Source organism: Aaosphaeria arxii (assembly GCF_010015735.1).
Source record: "Aaosphaeria arxii CBS 175.79 unplaced genomic scaffold BU24scaffold_5, whole genome shotgun sequence".
Lineage (NCBI taxonomy): Eukaryota > Fungi > Ascomycota > Dothideomycetes > Pleosporales > Aaosphaeria > Aaosphaeria arxii.
In genome coordinates, this window is record NW_022983478.1 from 2,624,730 (window position 1) to 2,643,625 (window position 18,896).

Genomic DNA, 18,896 nt, shown 5'->3' on the forward strand with positions numbered 1-18,896 from the left:
CCCAGCCCACGATGCTATCGCTGTCGATTCCGATCAATGAGCTGATGGCACCGGATCCCTTTGAGGTATTCGATAGAATCGCGAGTGAGCGGTTCACACTGTGATATATGGGGACTCGGCCGCTAGAGTGCTTCAGCCATGCTGATCGACACCCAAGAGCAGTCACTTCGATTCCATGAACTGGGGTTATTATTGCATTTTATATTACGCAAGCGTGGCCATATCAAATACAAAAATGGGTGTTACCTCAACTACAAGCAGAGGAAGCCATAAAATTGGGCGTATCTCTTAAAGCATATCGGGAGAATAATCTGCGTTGCTGTTACAATCCTATCATCCATTTCTCTATTTCTAATCCACAAAATGGGCCCTCGACATACGTCGCGCTATGAATGATTCGCGCAACAATGTTTCTGGGCATGGCCAGTCAATGACAATGAATTACACACACTAGAGACACGGAATAGTGACGGCTATTCGGCCTGCATAGAATCGCGTTGCACCAGCACAGCATTTACCGGCTAAAGCCCCACCCTCCTCCACTTGCACCCTGGATCCCCTTCGATGCTGTTTATGTGGGGTAATGTATTCCCCCAACTCCCCGGGTGTGTCTGGCAAACTTTCCAGCGCGAAACACAAATTCGACTTTCTTCAGCTTTTGTTTCCTGCAAGCCAATTTCCAGGGTTTGTATTTCGTCCATTGATTGTGTTATACCCCAGACGAGGTTCGTTTTGGAGCCAGGCTTTTATCTCCGATTGCCTTTACATTATCAGAAACCTAGGTTTCAAAAGATCCTCCAGACGTGGGGGACGGTGAATCAAAATGGCCATTGAACAACTGTTCGATGTGTTACCTTTACATTACTTGCAGCACGGCATATCGAAATTCGGTGCTGTCAATGTTGCGTTAGCAGTCTTAATCACAGCCGCCTTAGGCGTGCTTGGTGATTACGCATGGATGTTATATTTGAGGTCGAAGATGGTTCGTCAATGCATGCTCCTTTGAATCGTCGTGCTGATGGGTAGAAGCCTCCTGGGCCTTTGCCTTTACCTATAGTCGGAAACACATTTCAACTACCAGATGTCAAACCATGGATCTGGTTTGAAGAGCTGTCCAAGAAGTACAATTCAGGACTCATTACAATTTGGATAGGGAGGTAAACTTCAAATAGGACGACCCCATGCATCAATAATGACTGATCGATTACTAGAAACCCTACAGTCTGGGTAAATGATGCATGGACCGCCAATGAGTTACTCGACAAGCGAGCTGGAATCTACTGCTCTCGCCCTCGTATGCTTGTTTTCGCAGAACTTGGAGCCGGCCAGAACAATCTTGTTAATCTGATCACCACAACACAAGCCCAACGTGAGCGTTTCCGCGCACTCAGAAAACTGACCCACCAGGGCGTGGGCATCCAGCAAGTAAAGAGGTATCGCGATTTCCAAAATGATGAAAGCAAGATGGTCGCTTATGACATGTTGACTACGCCCGAGAACTACGTTAAACATTTCGAGCGCTACGCGACCAGTGTCGTATCAATCATCGGTTTTGGGAGACGAGTGGGCGACCCTAATGATCCAATCATTACGGAAGTCATTGCCGTTATGCATAGAGCTGCTGATCTGAACGTACCCGGCAAGACCTTTCCTATGCTTATGGAGACTTTCCCTGGTAAGATAAATTGAACTTCAACGTAGGCCGGTGATTAATGTATTCCAGTTCTCGCCAAAGTACCGACAGAGTATGCCCCTTGGAAACATGGCTTAGGTGCTCGCGGGAAGTCCCACCGTGGCCACGACTTCTTCTACTCTCTTGCCCAGGAGGCAAACGAGAAACCCGGACACGAAGACTGCTACGCCAAAATGCTCTTCAGAGAGAAAGAGAAATATGGTCTCCGGGACAAAGAGATCTCGGCTCTTGCAGGCAACCTCTTCGGCGCCGGATCCGACACTTCAAGCAGCACCCTCATCACCGCCATCCTCGCCATGCGCGCATTCCCAGAAACCTTGATCCCAGCCTGGGAAGAACTCGACCGCGTCGTTGGCCCCAACCGCAGCCCGTCTTTCGACGACGACCTCGAACTTCCCTACATCCGCGCCTTCGTCAAGGAAGTCTTCCGCTGGCGCTCCGTCGCCATCATCGGCGGCCAACCCCACGCTCCAATCCAAGACGACTACTACAACGGCTACCTGATTCCAAAAGCCACTTGGGTCCAGGGAAACGTCTGGGCTATCCACCACAATGACCGCGAATTCCCCGAACCTGATCGCTTTAACCCGTACCGGTTCATCAAGGACCATCCAGACGCACGACCGTTCCCCGGCGAGAGGGGATACATGACGTTCGGATGGGGCCGTCGCGTTTGCTCCGGGCAGGCCCTAGCAGAACAGGGAACTTGGCTGACGGTAGCTCGACTGATATGGGCGTTTAAGGTCGAACCTGCGGTTGATGCTAGTGGAAAGCCGGTTCCTGTTGATATATTTGACTACACGTAAGTTTCAGCAGCCGATAACACCAACATTTGAGTACTGACTGGAGTTTCAGGAATGGATTAAATATGCGACCGGAGCCTTTTGAAGTCAAGATCACACCTAGGAGTGAGGAGATTCGGAAGACGATCATTCGTGAGGGCGAGCAGGCACTGGCGGATCTGGCGCCGTTTGAAGGTGAGACGAAGTATCGTATGAGTACATTTTATAAGAAATCATAAACAGTAAATATGGAAATGAGATGATGGATGGCCTGCTGTAGACCTTCAGAGCGAGTATTGTAGACTCCAAAGGCGAAAGGTATTCGAATAATTGTGGATAGTAACGACGATTGATCAACATCAAAGTAAGCATTCACGTGTTCCGAACGAGTGGCGCTTTCTATGACGGGTGTCGGTTGATAGTAGTTGATGCAAACACCAGTGTGGCCTTCAACGTGGCAAATCTAGAGACGAAATTCAATTCGTTAGGTCATACTGTAGCCCATATTAAAGTAACTATTCGGTAATTGTTTCACAAGTTGAAGGAAAGAGCCACTACGTTATCATGAAAGGAAATAAGATCATTGATTGATTTCGCTACATGCATTCATTGGGGCCTAGATGGGCAAGAAACTTATTTCATGCTTGAATGCATTCATCCTTGTTCGTATTTCGAACTCTGGTTTCCATGAAAAAATAAAAATCACAAACTCCTAAACTCCTGTGTTCTCTCAATGCCACAACGGCGATACTGTAGAGAAGAAATCAATCGGGAAGCTGCTTCAATCAGCAGCCGCCTTCGTCTACTCCTCAGATTCCTCGTTGACTTGGCGCATCAAGTCGTCCCACAACCTCATCGTGGCCTCTTCCTGCTTCTCTGGCGGCGTGTTCTGGTAGATGACTCCTGAGGCCAGGAAGCCGCGAGGGTGGCTCAGCGTGCTGAACTCCTTGGAGTTCTTTGGTTTGGCTTTGGCAGCCAGCTCGAGGAAGACGGTCCGCTTGCCGGCATTCCATCCGGCTTCGAAGCGGAGTTGGAATTTGGCCTCGATCGGCTTGAGGATTGGAGCTGCTGGCGGAGGGATCAGTAACGGTCTTGTGTGACTGGCTTCGGCGCGGAAGAGGAATTTGTAGTTGAGACCCGAAAAGAGGTACCTCTTGAGATGCTCGAATGCCTTCAGCATCATTTTTAAGATTGCTTTGAAGAGTGGTGCTTTGTTTGGGAGGGCTTGTTGAGGGTTGGTCGTTTCTTTGGAAAAGGTCTGTTTGAAGAGCGGTAGTCTGTTTGGTGAGGCTTTGTGGGAATCAAGTTGGTTGGAAGAGAAAAGATCGTGGGCGAGTTGGAGGGATTTATATACACTAATACTCTATTGTCGATTGTAACCTGTCGATTTGAGCTTCCTATTGTGCGTTTCAATAGTTTTGTGTCTCTTCAAGCTGTGGTTATTATATCTGCGTCGGGTCGGCGATTGTGTCAACCCAAGAAGAACAAGCTATTCATCAGTATACCGAAGCGTTTTGGAATAGTTCAAATAAACTATTCTGTAGGCAGTCACAAATGACAATACAATAGTTGATTAATAGTATTATTGTATCTAATTCATCGAAAGGATCTTTAACACGAAGCGATTAACAACATCTTAATAGTTATGAGACGGTAACTTCATTTCATCAATAATACTACTTAAGGACAATAGAGCTTACCTAAGGTCCCGGCATCTTGACTTGGCGATATCGATATTGAAACTCACCGTGAAGGTGATTCTGGCTTTGAAAATCACCACCTTCACTGCTTTTGCAGCCCGCGCACCTTTACCTCAAAAATTTTCGCGAGAGGATGAAATGAATTTTTGTGAGCAAAAGAAAAAGGGAAATAAGAACTGTTCCAGTCGCCTTATGTTTCGATAAATATGATTACGTTTTGCGGTTCTGGTTTTGAAGGTTTGATACGATTTCCTCTGGTAGTCATTCGATCGACTTGGTGATGTAGTGGTCACAGCCTGCGTACATCTTAGAACAGACAGAACAAACTCAATCTTGAATTCCATACAGGTAGGCGATAAGCAAATCATCTCGAAAGCCGCATACAATCTCCTCTCAAAAATCTTATATTCCCAGAACTCAGACTGCAGTTCAAATCTCGTGTCTGAATGGGAGGTGAAGTCGTCCTCATCTTACCCTATCTTACCTAAGACGATCTCCACCATCGTCTCTGGTCGTGGATAATACAGAAAATAATGCGCCTACTATAAGGAATTCATGAAAAGGATAATTCTATAGTATTCATAAGATGCTAATGGGGTATCGTACTTTAGTGTTACAGCAAACGTCATAGATAATACCAATTGTGCACAGTTCTGGCTCATAGCCGTCCAATCTTTGCTTCTTTTGGGGTGAGGTAGTCAATACTCACCTCCCTACTCCCTACCATTCTTTCATTCTCGCGACTCGAGACTAGCAATAATGATTCCAGATCAGAGAACAGATAACTTTTGTTCTCGTTTCGGCCTGGTTTGTTCATTGGTCTCGTTTAGGTCGAGTGCTTCTAGTCCAATAGACGCACTCAATGCCACATCAATCCAGACATCGAAGTTAACCGCCCAGATATCCAGAGATACTCAGGAGCCCTCCTTTTGCAATTATTCATGAACATTTCATTCGCGTTATCCACGCGTCCCTAGCCGCCAGGCCACGCTCTGTCTCATATGTCCCAAGAATGCCAAACCCCCATTGCCGACCTAACCGACCAATCCATGCAATCCGGACTTGGCAAACAGTGCACAATCAATGCTGCGCAGCAACGGTATCTCTCTCGAAGATACGTGGTATACGGGAATGTAAATGGGAATATGTCGTACGCAATCATCGCGGTCGAGGCTATGTCGAAGTTCTTCGGTTTCGTCGGCGTCATTGACTCGTACTCCTTTTCGTCAAGCGTGATGGCGGCGCGTTATCTTTGATAGAAGCGTCTTGTGCGCAGGCTGTTTGATAGACACTCAAACATTGATTCTCACATAGTTCATACTCCCGCGTAAGTTCGAAGGTCTCGCGGTCTGTGTGTTCTTTCCTGCATTCGTCGATGCAAGGCTGAGCACCGAGATGGAGATCGCAACATAGGCCGCGGCCGACTTCTTCTGTACATGGACTCGGTGCATGGACGATGGATTGAGATCGGAATGTTGTTACGAGGGACGTTGTTATGTAGTCTGTTGTTGTGACGAGGGTTGGTAGGACATGGTAGAAGAATGTCAGGATGGCGAGGAAGACTAGAATAGCGAGGATCGGTGTTCGGTTTGGTTTGGGAGTCATGCTTGAGTAATTGATGATGATATTTTGAACATTGGAAACTCCGGAATAGATGGTTTCGAGGCGTTGGGAATCTTATATATTCGGCTGAACGATTACACGGGGAATGGTAGATATAAAATTATCTCCGAAGGATGGTAGTGCTGATGTCTTTCCAAGACGCAAACTCGCTTTAAACCACGAAGACAGTTTCAGAAAGGCCGAAGATGAACTCCCAAGTAATGATGAACGAAAACAAATCCACAGCATTCAGTCAGACTTGGGTAGGAGGAAGACACGCAAGCGATGGAGCAGAGAAGGCTCATCAGCCTTCTTAAACATCAGCTCAGCCGGCCCCCGCTTTATGTACATCCACATAATAGATGCGCCTCCAGTCGGAAAACGGCAACGGCACCATCATCATACCAAGGCCACCAGCCACGGCAGTGTCTCCACGTTGTCCTATTAAAGTTTAACGTGACGTTCCCGCGCCTAACCGGACTCACGTTGATTCACCAGTTGTCAATTCGAACATTGCAGGCATATCTCTGTTCAACATCTCCTTTCCGTTGCATCTGGTCCGCGTTCGCATTCGGACTCAGCCTTGGACCAATTGTGATCGTGGGAAACGCTAGCAGGCCTGGGTTTGCACGATACAACACCTTGTAATGCTCGAGAGCGCTAGGGTCGATTATCTTATTAGACATTCGGGGCGCCACACTAGTTTCAGAAATTTGACCATGGTCGCTTGATTTCTCGATTTCGTGTACTGATGGAAGGCCCAATTCGACATGGTGGCTTAGCAGATCGTCGCACTCCTTGATTGGGAATCTTAACGAGTAGTTCGAACGTCTCCGACTAGGATGACAATATCGGGCTTACCAAAATCCGTTGAACTGGCAATGATTGTCGCCATACATATATTTGTTCAACCTCAGCCGCACAGGATTTAATCAAAGGCAATGCGCATCATCCCATCATCCAGCAAACACTGATCGAAGATGATAAATCTTCAGACTAGCATGTATAAATGGGTTTCTTTAGTGTTGGTCCTAGATTTCTCCTAAAGATGTTCTAACGGTTGTGGTGCCTAACAAGGCGTCCAGTGGATGCTGGAACGTTGAAACACGCAGGCTTGCAAAATAAGCAGCGCCGTCAGACCAAATTTCCACATTGCTGAACGCCGACCAGAGTGGCCGAGCTGAGCTCGGCCCTCGCAACGGTTCATACATGCTATATCTATAGTAACAATGATGTCTACAAGACGATTTGTTGTCGATGTACACGGTATACACGGTCTAATCTCTATATCGAACGTTGATATGCGACCTAACTTGCTCATAGCAAAGCTCTAAGAAGTGACAAATAACACTGTCTTGATGATAATGCTCAATTGAGGTGGACGAAGCCTAGTTCCAGGAGATTCTAGCTTTGAGTTAGCACTGTTAATCACTAGCATATCGAAGGTTACTCACATTAGCATAATTGCGGCTCCTGCGAACATAGCAGCAAATTGAGTGAGAGTCTTCTTCAGCTCCTTGCCTTTCTCTGGGCCGGTCTCAAGAAGTTCTGGGATCACAGCGACTGTTCCAACGTATAGGAAAGTGCCTGCAGTGAAAGGGAGCAGCATATCGCCCCACTGAAGACTGGTTCCAAACAGACCGGGTCCATTCACGTCGGCAGAAGCAGAGTTACCGCCAAATTCTTGGACTGCAATACCAATGCAGGTACCGAGAAAAGCCCCGATGGCAGTGATGAATTGCGCACCCATGGCTGCCCTCTTGGAGAAACCAGATTGAATCAGCAAGGCAAAGTCACCAACTTCGTGGGGGATTTCGTGGAAGAAGACGGCCACAGTCGTTGTTGCACCAATGGTAGGCGATGCATAGAATGAAGAGCTAAGAGCAAGTCCATCTGTGATGTTGTGTGTGAAATCGGCAATGAGATTAAGATAACCACCAAGTTTCACACTGGCGTTGATCTCCTTCTCCTTCTCCGCGACCACAGATTTGTCGCCCTTGGTTCCGGACTTGCGAGAGCGAACGGAGTCCTTGGAGCCATTGACATCGGCACCAGTGGCCTTCGCAGTTGCCTCAACCTTTTCGTGTGAGTGACCGTGGGAATGGTCATGTCCGCCCTCTCCGCCAGTAGCAATCCTGAGTCCCTTGTCCATAGCGACGAATGTGATGAATCCAACCATGATTGCAACGCCGAGCAGGAGGTTCTTGTTCGGCTCTACCATGACGAACTTGACCTTGTGAGGTTCGTCTTCTCCAAGGAAAATCTCCGGAAGCAAATGAAACAGCGTGTCACCCAGCAGACCACCAACCGCGAATGCTACCATCACAGACAGCGAAGAGGGGTCGATGTTCGGTGGGCATAACGCGAGGAGGAAATTCGGTGGGCCAGAGATGTAGAGCGTGGCTAACAGAGCGTTAACGGCGGGACTACCGGGGAACAGAAAGGCGAAAATCTGCGATGTCAAGCTCGAGGTCAATGGATTGGTAGCTACTTTGTGTTCGTTCAAAGCTTGGACGAGGGAGCATTCCTAGGACGAATGAGTTAGCTTAGGTACCTTGATGAGCACGCGACACAGCCAATGTGCGGCAAGACACAAGAGAACATTGGGAAGGAAGTCCCAATTGGGATTGAGAACAGATGAAATCGAAGATAGCGTTTCCGTACCTGGAGTTTTTCTTCAATCTCCCCCACTGTCAGGTCGCCAACGGGCGCGCCGGTCTCGCCCTTGACTGCGGCCGCAGATGCATTGTACACTAGAACCGACAGGAACACCGACACAAAAACTAGCGATCGAGCTCTACATGAGAGCATCGTGACGAAAGCGGGTGCAACCTAGATCAATATAAATTGGCGAGAGGGGTGGATGGGTGTTTGACCAGGACTGGGGGTGACGTCTCAGGGGTCTTTGCTGGAGGGACGGACAGGTTGTCCATCTGATAAGGAAATGTTCTCTTATCGATAAGGATCTCTTGGCAAGAAATTTCCATTCTTCACCAAACAATCTCGACAAGCCAACCACTATACTTCCATAACATTAACGTCGCTTACTCCGATACACATTCAACAATGGGTCGCGAACTCCAGAAGAAGAAGAATAGGTCGTCGATACCTAAGCGCCGCCAAAACCCGAAGTCGAAGAAAAAGATACTTTCCAACCCAATCATTGCGGCGAACTGGTATTTTTTTCTCTGGCCTTGCATCAAGAACTATTCATACTTACAATTCTGAATAGGAATCAAAAGGAGACTCTGTCGCAAAATTACCGCCGACTTGGATTGACTGCGCGTCTCAATCATTCCACAGGTGGTACGGAGAAATCAATCAAGCTCCTCGGCCTCAACGATCCAAACTCCTCCCGCGCCGATGCAGCCGCAGACAGCACCGCCAACAAGTTGAACATCGTGAGCACCGCCCCAAAAATAACTGGAACAGCTGAGATCGAGGTCGAACGCGATCCGGAAACCGGCGCGATTTTGCGAGTCATCGGCGGAGACGAACCTAATGACAATCCCCTCAACGATCCTTTGAACGAGCTCGAGGACAGTGATCCTGAGGAGTGGAATGGATTCGCTATGGTTCCAGAGGGCGTGAGTGACAACCCAGTCGTGAGGCAGTTGGAGGAGCAAGCGAGGAATGGTGTAAGGAAAGCGCCACGAAAGCAGAGCCAGAGGGAAGAGGAATGGATTGAAAGTCTAGTGAAAAAGCACGGAGAGAATTACAAGAAGATGGCCTGGGACCGAAAACTGAACCCAATGCAGCAGACTGAGGCTGACATCCGAAAGAGGGTCGCAAAGTGGAAGGCTGCACATGCGGAGGATTAAAAGTTGTGCTGCATGCGATTTTTTCAGACGATTAAATCCTCAATCGCCGATATCGTCCGGTCGACAACACTGCAAGCACTGATTGTTCTATTGCATATTACGGAGTAAGGCGTTTCTATATAGCCCTGAGAAAAAGGGAGTTACATATCCTCAATCATTGGCTTTTGATGCCTTCACATTTGCAACAACTATCAAGATCTTCCTGAGCACCCTGTTCTACTGCTTATGCTAGGGGTCCGGCGTCTCAACAACTTTTATGATACTTAGAAACCCCGATGAACAGTTTGTCATTCGACTGGCTCACGGCGACTTTTCAGTTTCGATTTGACTGCCCTTCAAGTCCACGTCGGATCTTTGCATGGCTCATAAATTGCTATTCGAATATACGGGCACAATCAGGAATCTTCGACTTCTCCACACAGGATCGCTGCCACTCGTTCGGTGAGATGCCCAAGCAAAAGAACCGCGTACAGCCTAAGTGACTGTGTCAAAACTTTCGAGACGGAGTTTTCTTTAGCAGAGTCTGCACCTCTATAACAGAGAGCATCACAAGCACGACCCGCCGTCGGTGGATAGGTAGAATAGGTAGATATTATGATCTGCTTAATGCCTCTCCTTTGCACGCGATCTTCGAATGGCCCCATACATCCTGATATGCCACGATATCTATTGTTAGGTATCTTTATTCATTCGTACCAATCATCAAATGATGTACTTCATGGAAAGCTGTTCTTGTTTGTATCGGCAGGTATTAGTGGATTGCAGCATCTCATTACTATTCTAGGCGTTTCAATTCTAGAAGCTAGATTTCGCCCCGACCTGATAATCATCATTCAACTGGACCGTACTACTCGACACACTCCTACTATCCTCCTTCTCCGCCGCATCGTGCACAACAGTCGTAGCAACCGTCTTCATAATCCCCGCTGCGCCCCTCTCCTCATCAAGACTACTATCACTCTCTTCCTCTCCCCCCCGCGCAGTATGATTCCCACGAATGGTCGTCGTATGCGTCGTGTTCCCCATTTTCGTACCGTGCGCGCTGCGCGACGCAAGCTCAGTCGGGTATGAATTGCTGCCGGAGTGGAAGGCGTCGGTCCTCTCGTTCCCGCGTACGATCTTGGATATCAGGTCGGCCATGGAGCATTCGATGTTGAGTTTTACGATGTAGGATACAGGGTGGAATTGCACGTAGATGAAGGTATTTCGGAGGGACATCATGCCGATTAGTAGGACCTGGGCAACCATTATTAACACTGTGTGTTTGTAGGATAGGCGGAGCGATTTTGAACTTACATCCATGGATAGAGAGACGACGATGATGATTGCGTTGAAATTGAAGAGCGGAGTGTACTTGGTTAGGCCCTTTGAGATCAATCTGGCCCTGACTAGGTAGAGGAAATATGCGTTCAGAGCGAAGTCAATCAAGAGGTAGATGACTTTCTCGATACGGTCCCAGATCTCGTTTAGGTGAATCCACATGGGGGATATCTGCATTCGGGCCGGAATCCATATACAGTAGACAGAGATATTGATGAGTCCAACAGCGACGAATAAAGCCCATTTGAGCTTTGTAGCTTTTCGCTTGTCTGTCATGACGAGTGCCACTCGGTTGGCAATGATCTGAATGAGTAGCTGGGTTTGAAGAACCCAGGTTGTTACGAGGATAAAAAAGAATGCGAAACTATCATGGTTCATGTCAGTCCAGCTCAGCGTTCACTACGATGTAAGGAAGTGACCGTGCTTCCTTTCTCTGATAATCGAACTTGAGGAAAAATGTGACGTACGATCCTTTTATATCTTCGTGCAAGAACAACCATGTAAGGACAGCCATAACCAAATTTACGATCAATTCGGACCAACACATCCATGGATAGGGATTCCATATCTTCTTTGTTCGCTTGTACATTGCCATTGACTGTCGCCCAATTTTCATTCCGGTGAGGATGACGAAACCTAGCGTGAAGCCAAAAGCAATGGACGGAACGTCCATGATGGATTCTCGCGCCATGGTCGGTTTGTGGGGTCGATCCAGCCAGATAGCTCAGTAGAGTCGTATATCTTCGCAACAGCAGCAGTCGGAACAAGTCGAAAGAGTCAACAACACCTATGTGCTATCAAGCTGGTGAAGGAATTTTTTTCCCACATTGCAGAATACTTATAATCCTTCAAGCATCCCCCTATCGTCTAGTCTTTGAGCCACGCAGGTTGCCTGAAAACTGTAGATCTTGGAGGATCTGTGATTATCAGTGAGCTAATTGCTGGGTACCATGTCCACATCAAGTTCTCCAAAGACAGGTTGGCCGACATCTTGGTTACTGGATTTGGTAACACTATAGATAGAGGCTGAGATTTTCAACAGGGTTCCTTGAATTAACGAGTCACGATGTGGAGTCTACAATGTTGATCAACAGGATCGGGGATGATCCTGTAGTGCTAATTGGACCCGCGTGCCGCGGTTAGTGAGCCGTGAGTGCCACGCCGCCCTCGCGTCGGACAACAGGAACAGGAAAAAGACTTTGCCCCATGATATTCGTCTCAGATGCCGCAGACTACTTGTGGAAACAATGAGGAGAACGGTACAATTGATTCATGGGTATGGGGAAAGGGAGGTAGTCCGTCTCCAAGGCATCCACACACCTCATGGAAAGGAAATGGACTCTCTCACAATCGACCAAAGCCGGATTTGAGCTTTTTTTGTGGCTTGCATTTTGGCGATGCATCTCCATTTAGAGGCAGTTACACTTACTCTTCAGGTTTGGTGCCGACGGTATGATCATAGCTGGTGATTGGTCTACATAGCTCTCGGTCTATTGCTCCTAAGCTGGCTGAGTGTACCTCGTAGAGTCGCCAAAGAGCCCGTAATGAATTGTAGCGTAGTTCTCGTGCTAGCACTAGGCACCCGGGCGGCACTGTTGAGCCGGCCAATCACCCATGGGACTAAAGTCTGGGGCAATATTCGGATCCGTCTTTAGCAATCTGGATTGTACAATTACTTGTAGCAGCTGGTGATAAACAGGAGTCCTGCAATGACCTTCCCCGCTAGCTTCTGCCTGAGCCAAGGCGACCACTGTTCACTACTTGTAAGTGTAAAGGGATGAGGCCTAGCCAATGAATCCTTCCATGTCGGGAGGCCACTGCATGACTGTCCATGGCAAGCCTATTTTCTTATATTGGGAAGATATATCACGCCATTATTCAGGCTTGGGTGCACGCTATCTAGGAATACAATGGTTAGGATTTGATTGAGATAGAAACTTGCATACAGTGAAGTGGTTAGCAGTGATCAAATTCAATCCATTAAAACACTCAATGTTGAGCGATGTCATTCATACGTGACGACAGCAAACGAACAGCAGTTCTTCGTAGCTAATCATGGACTCACTGCTCTTGTCATATGCATCGTACAAGCATTGACTCAAAGCTTGCTGATGTATTCGGCTGAGGTTTTTACGTACTTTTTGGATAGGATGAATTGGCATGGAGAGCAATATAATCTTGATGTTAAGTGTTTCGATAATTTATGAGAGGACGACATTGCGACGATAATACCTGCGTTCTAAGATTGATAAATGGATGCTCGATGGAGAAGTAATACGAAATGACATACATTAGACAGCGCAATGTGCGCAAGTCACGAGAAGCATCCGCTGGATTTGAAAGCACTCAACGAGCGGTAAAGAACCTTTTCCGTGGCCCATTGCACACCCCCCAAGTGGTACTGTCATTCACCCTCGCCACGTGGTATCCCGAGCTGGCCCATAGTTTCCGAACACGGGACCACGTTCCATGCAACGATGACTTTGACCAAAAAAATTTAGTTCCTGATCATGCCAGTCGCCTACCAGAAGTGGCGGTAATGGTTGGTGCCACCCGCACTGCAATAAGTCTGCCACACGTCTAACTGCCACGCAACAAAAGCTTTTCCATTTTCGAAGTCTCCGTTTCATGCATACCTACAAGAAGTAATATTACCAACCGCAGAAAGAACCTGCAGCTCCTGATTGGCTAGTAGTTGTAGTAATCTTTATGGAAGATTGGAAGCACAAATTTTAAAGAGAAGTAGAATTCTCCTAAAGAGGTAATTCATGATCTTTAGCGATTACCCGCGACTCGTATTCTCATAATCTTTGAGTAATGATTAGCATTCCATGGCTCCTCTCAGTAGGTATTCTTTAAGAGGCTCTCAAACAAGACAGCAGATGTTAGGTAATCTTTCACTTCATTGGAGCCCGCAGACAGCTGACAAAGGAAGTGCGATCAATGCAAGGGTAATCTATCCTTTAGCTTTGATATTCCGAGCAACGAACAAAGAAGCAAAACCTATCGGATTTAACCCCATACTGTTCATTGAGCCAACCGTTTTAGGTTATAGACCAGCGGATTTAAGGCTTACTTACACCGCGTGTGAATGGACAAAGCACCTGTTCACCAGTTGTTGTGGAGGTTGACGCCACGGATGTTGGCGGAAGCTTGACCAACCATTCCACCACTGACCTTGAATTTTTTATATACGCCTGACCACAACTATGACGCAATTGATGGGATTTCAAATGGTCATTTCAACAGTCAAGCCTTTGAGCCTCACGCATAGATCGTCACCGTGAACTGCTCGTACGAGCGTCTTGAAATACATTTCCCACATCTGTAGTGTGCGATGCATATCATCGAAATGATTAGTCACGCGTCCCTCACTATTGTTAAGAATAATACAAAGCTATCAGAATCATTTTGTAGATAATTCTCGTCCCTTCAGTTCTGTGATACTCAATTCGATGTGATGTTCAATCTCACGATCCCCAGACTTTTCCCCCGGCGGGATGAGGTACACGCGAGCCCGATTGTGGTACATCCGCAACGTTCCGTACCACGAGATACAGCATTTAGTTCAGATCCACAATGTCATATCCGAAGTCGTATGCACTCCACTCCCCACTGGGGCTCCGACTTTCTAAGCCGTTGACACCGTTACGTCGGTATCCAGTTCGGGAGAACGCTGTCCCCACTGGCCGAGCTGTCAGCTATGTAATCGAAGAGCATTCTGCTTAAATAGTGCTTATTCTGCCCCTCGTGAACCAAGATCCTACTGATTTACTTCATCATACCACTCTATATTCAACAGTAAACATGAACTTCTTCAAAAGAGTGCGACATCCAGTCCAGGACTTGCGGCGACGCAGTTCTGTGGTTGTTGCGGCACATGAAGGTTATGATACTAGGCCTCTGCCACGTTTGACATGGCTGGGTGTAGGCATGGGTATTCTTGTTTCCATGGGTAAAGTTCACTTAAATCCGAAAACTCCAAGCAGAAGTTTAACCAAAACGTAGGCGGATTCATCTTTGGTTATGATACAGGTCAGATCTCAGGTTTCCTTGAGATGACAGACTTCCTACGTCGATTCGGCCAACGGCATGCTGATGGGACCTACTACTTCTCCAACGTCAGAGCCGGCCTAATCGTTGCAATGGTATGTAACCTTTTTATGTCATACAATCATTGGCTAATCATTGATTTAGCTGTCTATTGGTACACTCATTGGTGCCCTTCTCGCAGCTCCTGTAGCAGACCGTGTGGGTCGAAAACCTAGCATGACGTTCTGGTGTATAATTTTCTCCGTTGGAATGATCGTACAAATCTCCGCAACGAATAAATGGTACCAGGTCATGCTGGGTCGGCTAGTTGCCGGATTCGGCGTTGGTGCTTTGTCTCTTGTTGTTCCCATGTACCAAGCAGAGACGGCACCTCGCCATATTCGTGGAGCCTTGATATCTACGTACCAGCTCATGATTACCTTCGGTATCTTCCTTGCCGCTGTTTTCAATTATGCAGCTGAGCGACACCAAGATGGAAAGGCTGCGAGCTGGCAGATCACAATGGGACTGAGCTTTGTCTTTGCCGCCATCCTGGGTGTTGGTATTCTTTTCTTCAATGAGACCCCCCGATACGACGCTCGCCATGGCCGGATAGTCAGAGCTAAAAAGACAATGATGAAGGTTTATGGAGTGCCCGAAAACCACTACAGCATCTATCACGAGATGGCCGAGATCGAGCGAAAGTTAGCGGAGGAGGATAGACAAGGAAGCGCGATCCGAGAATGGCTAGGCATGTGGAAGGCACCTAAGATGGCATATAGATTGTTTCTAGGCATGGGACTGCAGATGTTTCAGCAGCTTACTGGGTGCGTAATCTGCCCTCATTCTTTCCACGCAGCAACACTAACAATTACTCAGAGCAAACTACTTCTTCTACTATGGAACCACTATCTTTGTGGGAACTGGTATCCGCAACTCGTTTGTCACACAAATGATTCTTGTAAGTTTTTCTGTCCAGCACCTCATCACATCATGAACTGACAACTTTAGAACGGTATCAACTTTGGCGTCACATTCTATGGCCTGTATATCGTCGAGCACTACGGCCGTCGCAAGTCTCTCATCGCCGGCTCCATCTGGATGTTCATCTGCTTCATGATCTTCGCCTCAGTCGGACACTTCGTCCTTGACCGCTCAGATCCCTCGCGCACGCCCAAGGCCTCCATCGCTATGATCTGCTTCGCCTGCTTCTTCATCTTCGGCTTCGCAACAACATGGGGACCTATGATATGGGCCATCTGTGGAGAGCTCTACCCATCCCGCTACCGTGCTAAGGCCATGGCACTCAGCACCGCATCGAACTGGCTTTGGAACTTCTTGCTCGCGTTCTTCACTCCGTTCATTACTGGCGCTATTGACTTCAGGTATGGGTACGTATTTGCTGGGTGTAACATCCTTGCCGGCATTGGTGTCTATCTCTTCGTCATCGAAGGTCAGGGACGTACGTTAGAGGAGATCGATACGATGTACATTATGGGTGTCAAGCCTTGGGAAAGTTCCAAATGGCAATTCCCTGAAGAGGAGCGCATTGCGAGGAAAGAAGACCAGGCATGAGTGATGCTCTGACCTGGTATGATCACGCGGTAATGAGATGTTTTGGGAGGTGGCTGATAAATTGAGGGTTTTCTTTTTGGCGATCGATCAAGTCTCATAGGCGGCTGGTGTCTAGGGTGTTAGGTGCTTCAACGGATCACACTCTTGTATATAATGCTAATGAAGTAAATGGAGCAAGTAAACTAAAGACCAATTGCTCTTGATGGAATTTCTTTATTATGACCATATCATTCCCCATTAACTTATAATTCTCAATACTCCAAGATTGGATGTGTGTCATGATATGCGATGTTGGGTCAATTCAGGACAGGACATGGTATTGTAAGGTGAACAAAGAATCGTTACGTATAGTAGCATAGCCGCGTCCTAAACAGTCCGACTTGCCGGTTTGCCGTGATGTTGGTGTCTTTAAATCAGCCAACGTCAAGATCGCACAACCTAACTGTGCCAGCGGAGACTGGAGTGACCAGAGAACCGTTGCAGCAAGCGATGGGGGCTATTTACTACATGGAGTAGTCCGACCGTTGGATGTCCGGTTTAATAGCCCTATGACGGACCCATGGCCGTCTCCTCAAATCTAGAACGCCTCGGATTTCACCCCTATGTGACGTGAGACCTCGTATATGGTGTTTGCACGAGATGTGTTTGAACACATTGCGGAAGTCCTTCGGCTAGACGGATGCTGCTGGTATCTTGGGCGTAATCATGAACGAAACTGCGGCGCAACTAAGCTCGCTTAACGATGTACACCACGATTTAGTAGCTTACAATAAATTACCAGACTTAGAAAACTATGAATGAATCCAAGATGATCATAAACCCATCGCGTTGGGGAGACACGATACTCAAGCAAAATACTGCAAAATGACTGCGGACTGAACACTTTGGTCGTTGTTGATGGTGATTAATTCAGTGGGGTCGATAGGTCTCGCGGCACGAAGGATCGTTAAGCTTAATTGCGAAGCATAGGAACGTAAGCCCAAGTAGCAAAATGTCTGTGGCGCAGACAATTGTGATACAAGGCAATAAGCCAAATAGCAAACTTTGCCCCACCTTGGAGAATGGTCCTAGTGGCTTTCCGAATGTGCATCGTGTTCTCGGCGCGTTCTATATCATGATAAATACCCTCGTTGGCATCTTGTGGAGAGTTCAGTGTTTTTGTGAACAAATCCGAGGTTGTTCACCAGTCATTCATTCACACTCAACCCCACCGTCATTGACCGATATCATACATTCATTCCTTCTACACTCGCTCTTTACGACCATTCTTTCACAGTCACTACGAACTTGCTATGAATTACCTTCTCTTTCCAACTATTATCCTGTCGGTCCTTACCGCGGTCACAGAAGCCAGGCCTACCAGACACTACACGCCTCGTCAGGCACCAGCACCCACCGATGTATGCGGAGCCGTATGGTACAATAAGCCAGTTCTCGGCCTGTACAATGACCCATACTTCGATTCAGAACTAGTCACCAACGGGTGCTCAAACTTTCCAATCAAGGTTGCATTTGCTCGACACTCCGGTCTCCCTGGGGCCTGCAACATCTGCGAATTCTTCTCGTGAGTACTACTTAAGTTGAACTGTAGAGTAGAGAACTAATGACTTGAACAGGAACAATGACTGTGGCGGTGATGTCGTACAAACGATATCCTCAGAGAAGAACCTAGACATTGCGCAGGGCGTCGTTGTCCCACAAGCACAGAGTTACAAGTGCCGGATTTCATTGCAAGACGAATAGCCAAATTGCAACACTGTCTGAATCCTAGTTCTGGCTGACCAAGTTAAAAAGCTTGTATAACACTCATTTTGTCTTCAATTTTGTATTCATGTTTATGTTCATGATTTTTGCGGGTATTGGGTATTGGAGGCAAATGAGATGATACCCAGTTCTGGCCGATATTTTATCCAGAGAGCTTTCACTGTGTTTCAGTACGTATTGGAATTACCACGAGGGGGCATGGGGTTACAATAAGCAAAATACACTCGTTTCAACCTACTCATGACATATTGAATTGATTTTGTGTTCAGCAATTAACATAACATAGATAGGAAATCTCCCAAATTTGCATTTAGTGCACCTTACAACATTTATTGAAAGATATATACTACTGCTCATGGTTGCGCTATCCAAGAGTGAGTTTTACACGGATAGCATGAAAATAGACTCAAGGTCAACGGTCTATTTCATGAACGCAAGGAAATCAGCACCATCCATGTTTCCCATCACCACTCTTCCTCTCGCTCCCACGTAATTGTCATCATAATTATGAGTAGCACTACCCACAGGGATGTTTCCGATATTACCGTAGACAGCTCTTGCATCGCCTTCAGCCTTGTTCTTGCGGAAAGAGTGGCCAGCCATGTGC

General features: G+C 47.2%; 8 protein-coding genes across 8 annotated transcripts; 4 read left to right on the forward strand and 4 right to left on the reverse strand.

The window, feature by feature from the left end:
• Nucleotides 1-558: 558 nt before the first annotated feature.
• Nucleotides 559-2,714, forward strand: BU24DRAFT_482608 (cytochrome P450; the record flags this gene model as incomplete). Its single annotated transcript, XM_033533247.1, has 5 exons — nt 559-982; nt 1,030-1,157; nt 1,212-1,675; nt 1,724-2,495; nt 2,549-2,714. Exons 1-5 carry the CDS (start codon nt 824-826, stop codon nt 2,712-2,714), a joined length of 1,689 nt encoding a protein of 562 aa, XP_033383424.1. The 5' UTR covers nt 559-823.
• A 563-nt stretch (nt 2,715-3,277) lies between these two features.
• On the reverse strand, nt 3,278-3,658 carry BU24DRAFT_410764 (uncharacterized protein; the record flags this gene model as incomplete). The annotated part of the gene is made up of 1 exon (XM_033526010.1): nt 3,278-3,658. One exon carries the CDS (start codon nt 3,656-3,658, stop codon nt 3,278-3,280), a length of 381 nt encoding a protein of 126 aa, XP_033383425.1.
• Nucleotides 3,659-5,249: 1,591 nt separating this feature from the next.
• On the reverse strand, nt 5,250-5,921 carry BU24DRAFT_228077 (uncharacterized protein). The gene has a single exon (XM_033522133.1). It carries the CDS (start codon nt 5,778-5,780, stop codon nt 5,379-5,381), a length of 402 nt encoding a protein of 133 aa, XP_033383426.1. The 5' UTR covers nt 5,781-5,921; the 3' UTR covers nt 5,250-5,378.
• An 851-nt stretch (nt 5,922-6,772) lies between these two features.
• Nucleotides 6,773-8,674, reverse strand: BU24DRAFT_423995 (Zip-domain-containing protein). Its single transcript, XM_033528392.1, has 3 exons — nt 8,442-8,674; nt 7,232-8,304; nt 6,773-7,181 (listed from the first exon to the last, which is right to left on the reverse strand). Exons 1-3 carry the CDS (start codon nt 8,586-8,588, stop codon nt 7,166-7,168), a joined length of 1,236 nt encoding a protein of 411 aa, XP_033383427.1. The 5' UTR covers nt 8,589-8,674; the 3' UTR covers nt 6,773-7,165.
• A 169-nt stretch (nt 8,675-8,843) lies between these two features.
• On the forward strand, nt 8,844-9,598 carry BU24DRAFT_463806 (nucleolar protein 16; the record flags this gene model as incomplete). Its single annotated transcript, XM_033532164.1, has 2 exons — nt 8,844-8,953; nt 9,010-9,598. The coding sequence occupies 2 exons, from the start codon at nt 8,844-8,846 to the stop codon at nt 9,596-9,598; spliced, it is 699 nt and encodes a 232-aa protein (XP_033383428.1).
• Nucleotides 9,599-10,347: 749 nt separating this feature from the next.
• BU24DRAFT_442210 (uncharacterized protein) lies at nt 10,348-11,591 on the reverse strand (the record flags this gene model as incomplete). Its single annotated transcript, XM_033530506.1, has 3 exons — nt 10,348-10,834; nt 10,895-11,282; nt 11,386-11,591. 3 exons carry the CDS (start codon nt 11,589-11,591, stop codon nt 10,394-10,396), a joined length of 1,035 nt encoding a protein of 344 aa, XP_033383429.1. The 3' UTR covers nt 10,348-10,393.
• Nucleotides 11,592-14,541: 2,950 nt separating this feature from the next.
• On the forward strand, nt 14,542-16,729 carry BU24DRAFT_371987 (MFS monosaccharide transporter-like protein). Its single transcript, XM_033524486.1, has 5 exons — nt 14,542-14,873; nt 14,927-15,066; nt 15,116-15,777; nt 15,830-15,911; nt 15,962-16,729. The coding sequence occupies exons 1-5, from the start codon at nt 14,726-14,728 to the stop codon at nt 16,523-16,525; spliced, it is 1,596 nt and encodes a 531-aa protein (XP_033383430.1). The 5' UTR covers nt 14,542-14,725; the 3' UTR covers nt 16,526-16,729.
• An 887-nt stretch (nt 16,730-17,616) lies between these two features.
• Nucleotides 17,617-18,525, forward strand: BU24DRAFT_493556 (uncharacterized protein). The gene is made up of 2 exons (XM_033533979.1): nt 17,617-18,089; nt 18,142-18,525. Exons 1-2 carry the CDS (start codon nt 17,818-17,820, stop codon nt 18,266-18,268), a joined length of 399 nt encoding a protein of 132 aa, XP_033383431.1. The 5' UTR covers nt 17,617-17,817; the 3' UTR covers nt 18,269-18,525.
• The last annotated feature ends 371 nt before the right edge of the window (nt 18,526-18,896 follow it).

Bases quoted from the DNA above. Each gene is read 5' to 3' on its own strand.
- BU24DRAFT_228077 (XM_033522133.1), bottom strand. From the start codon at position 5,780: ATGACTCCCAAACCAAACCGAACACCGATCCTCGCTATTCTAGTCTTC.
- BU24DRAFT_423995 (XM_033528392.1), bottom strand. From the start codon at position 8,588: ATGCTCTCATGTAGAGCTCGATCGCTAGTTTTTGTGTCGGTGTTCCTG. The intron at 8,305-8,441 runs GTACGGAAACGC...CATTCGTCCTAG, and splicing joins AGATTGAAGAAAAACTCCAG to GAATGCTCCCTCGTCCAAGC.
- BU24DRAFT_371987 (XM_033524486.1), top strand. From the start codon at position 14,726: ATGAACTTCTTCAAAAGAGTGCGACATCCAGTCCAGGACTTGCGGCGA. The intron at 15,778-15,829 runs GTGCGTAATCTG...ACAATTACTCAG, and splicing joins ATGTTTCAGCAGCTTACTGG to AGCAAACTACTTCTTCTACT. The intron at 15,912-15,961 runs GTAAGTTTTTCT...TGACAACTTTAG, and splicing joins TTGTCACACAAATGATTCTT to AACGGTATCAACTTTGGCGT.
- BU24DRAFT_493556 (XM_033533979.1), top strand. From the start codon at position 17,818: ATGAATTACCTTCTCTTTCCAACTATTATCCTGTCGGTCCTTACCGCG. The intron at 18,090-18,141 runs GTGAGTACTACT...TGACTTGAACAG, and splicing joins AACATCTGCGAATTCTTCTC to GAACAATGACTGTGGCGGTG.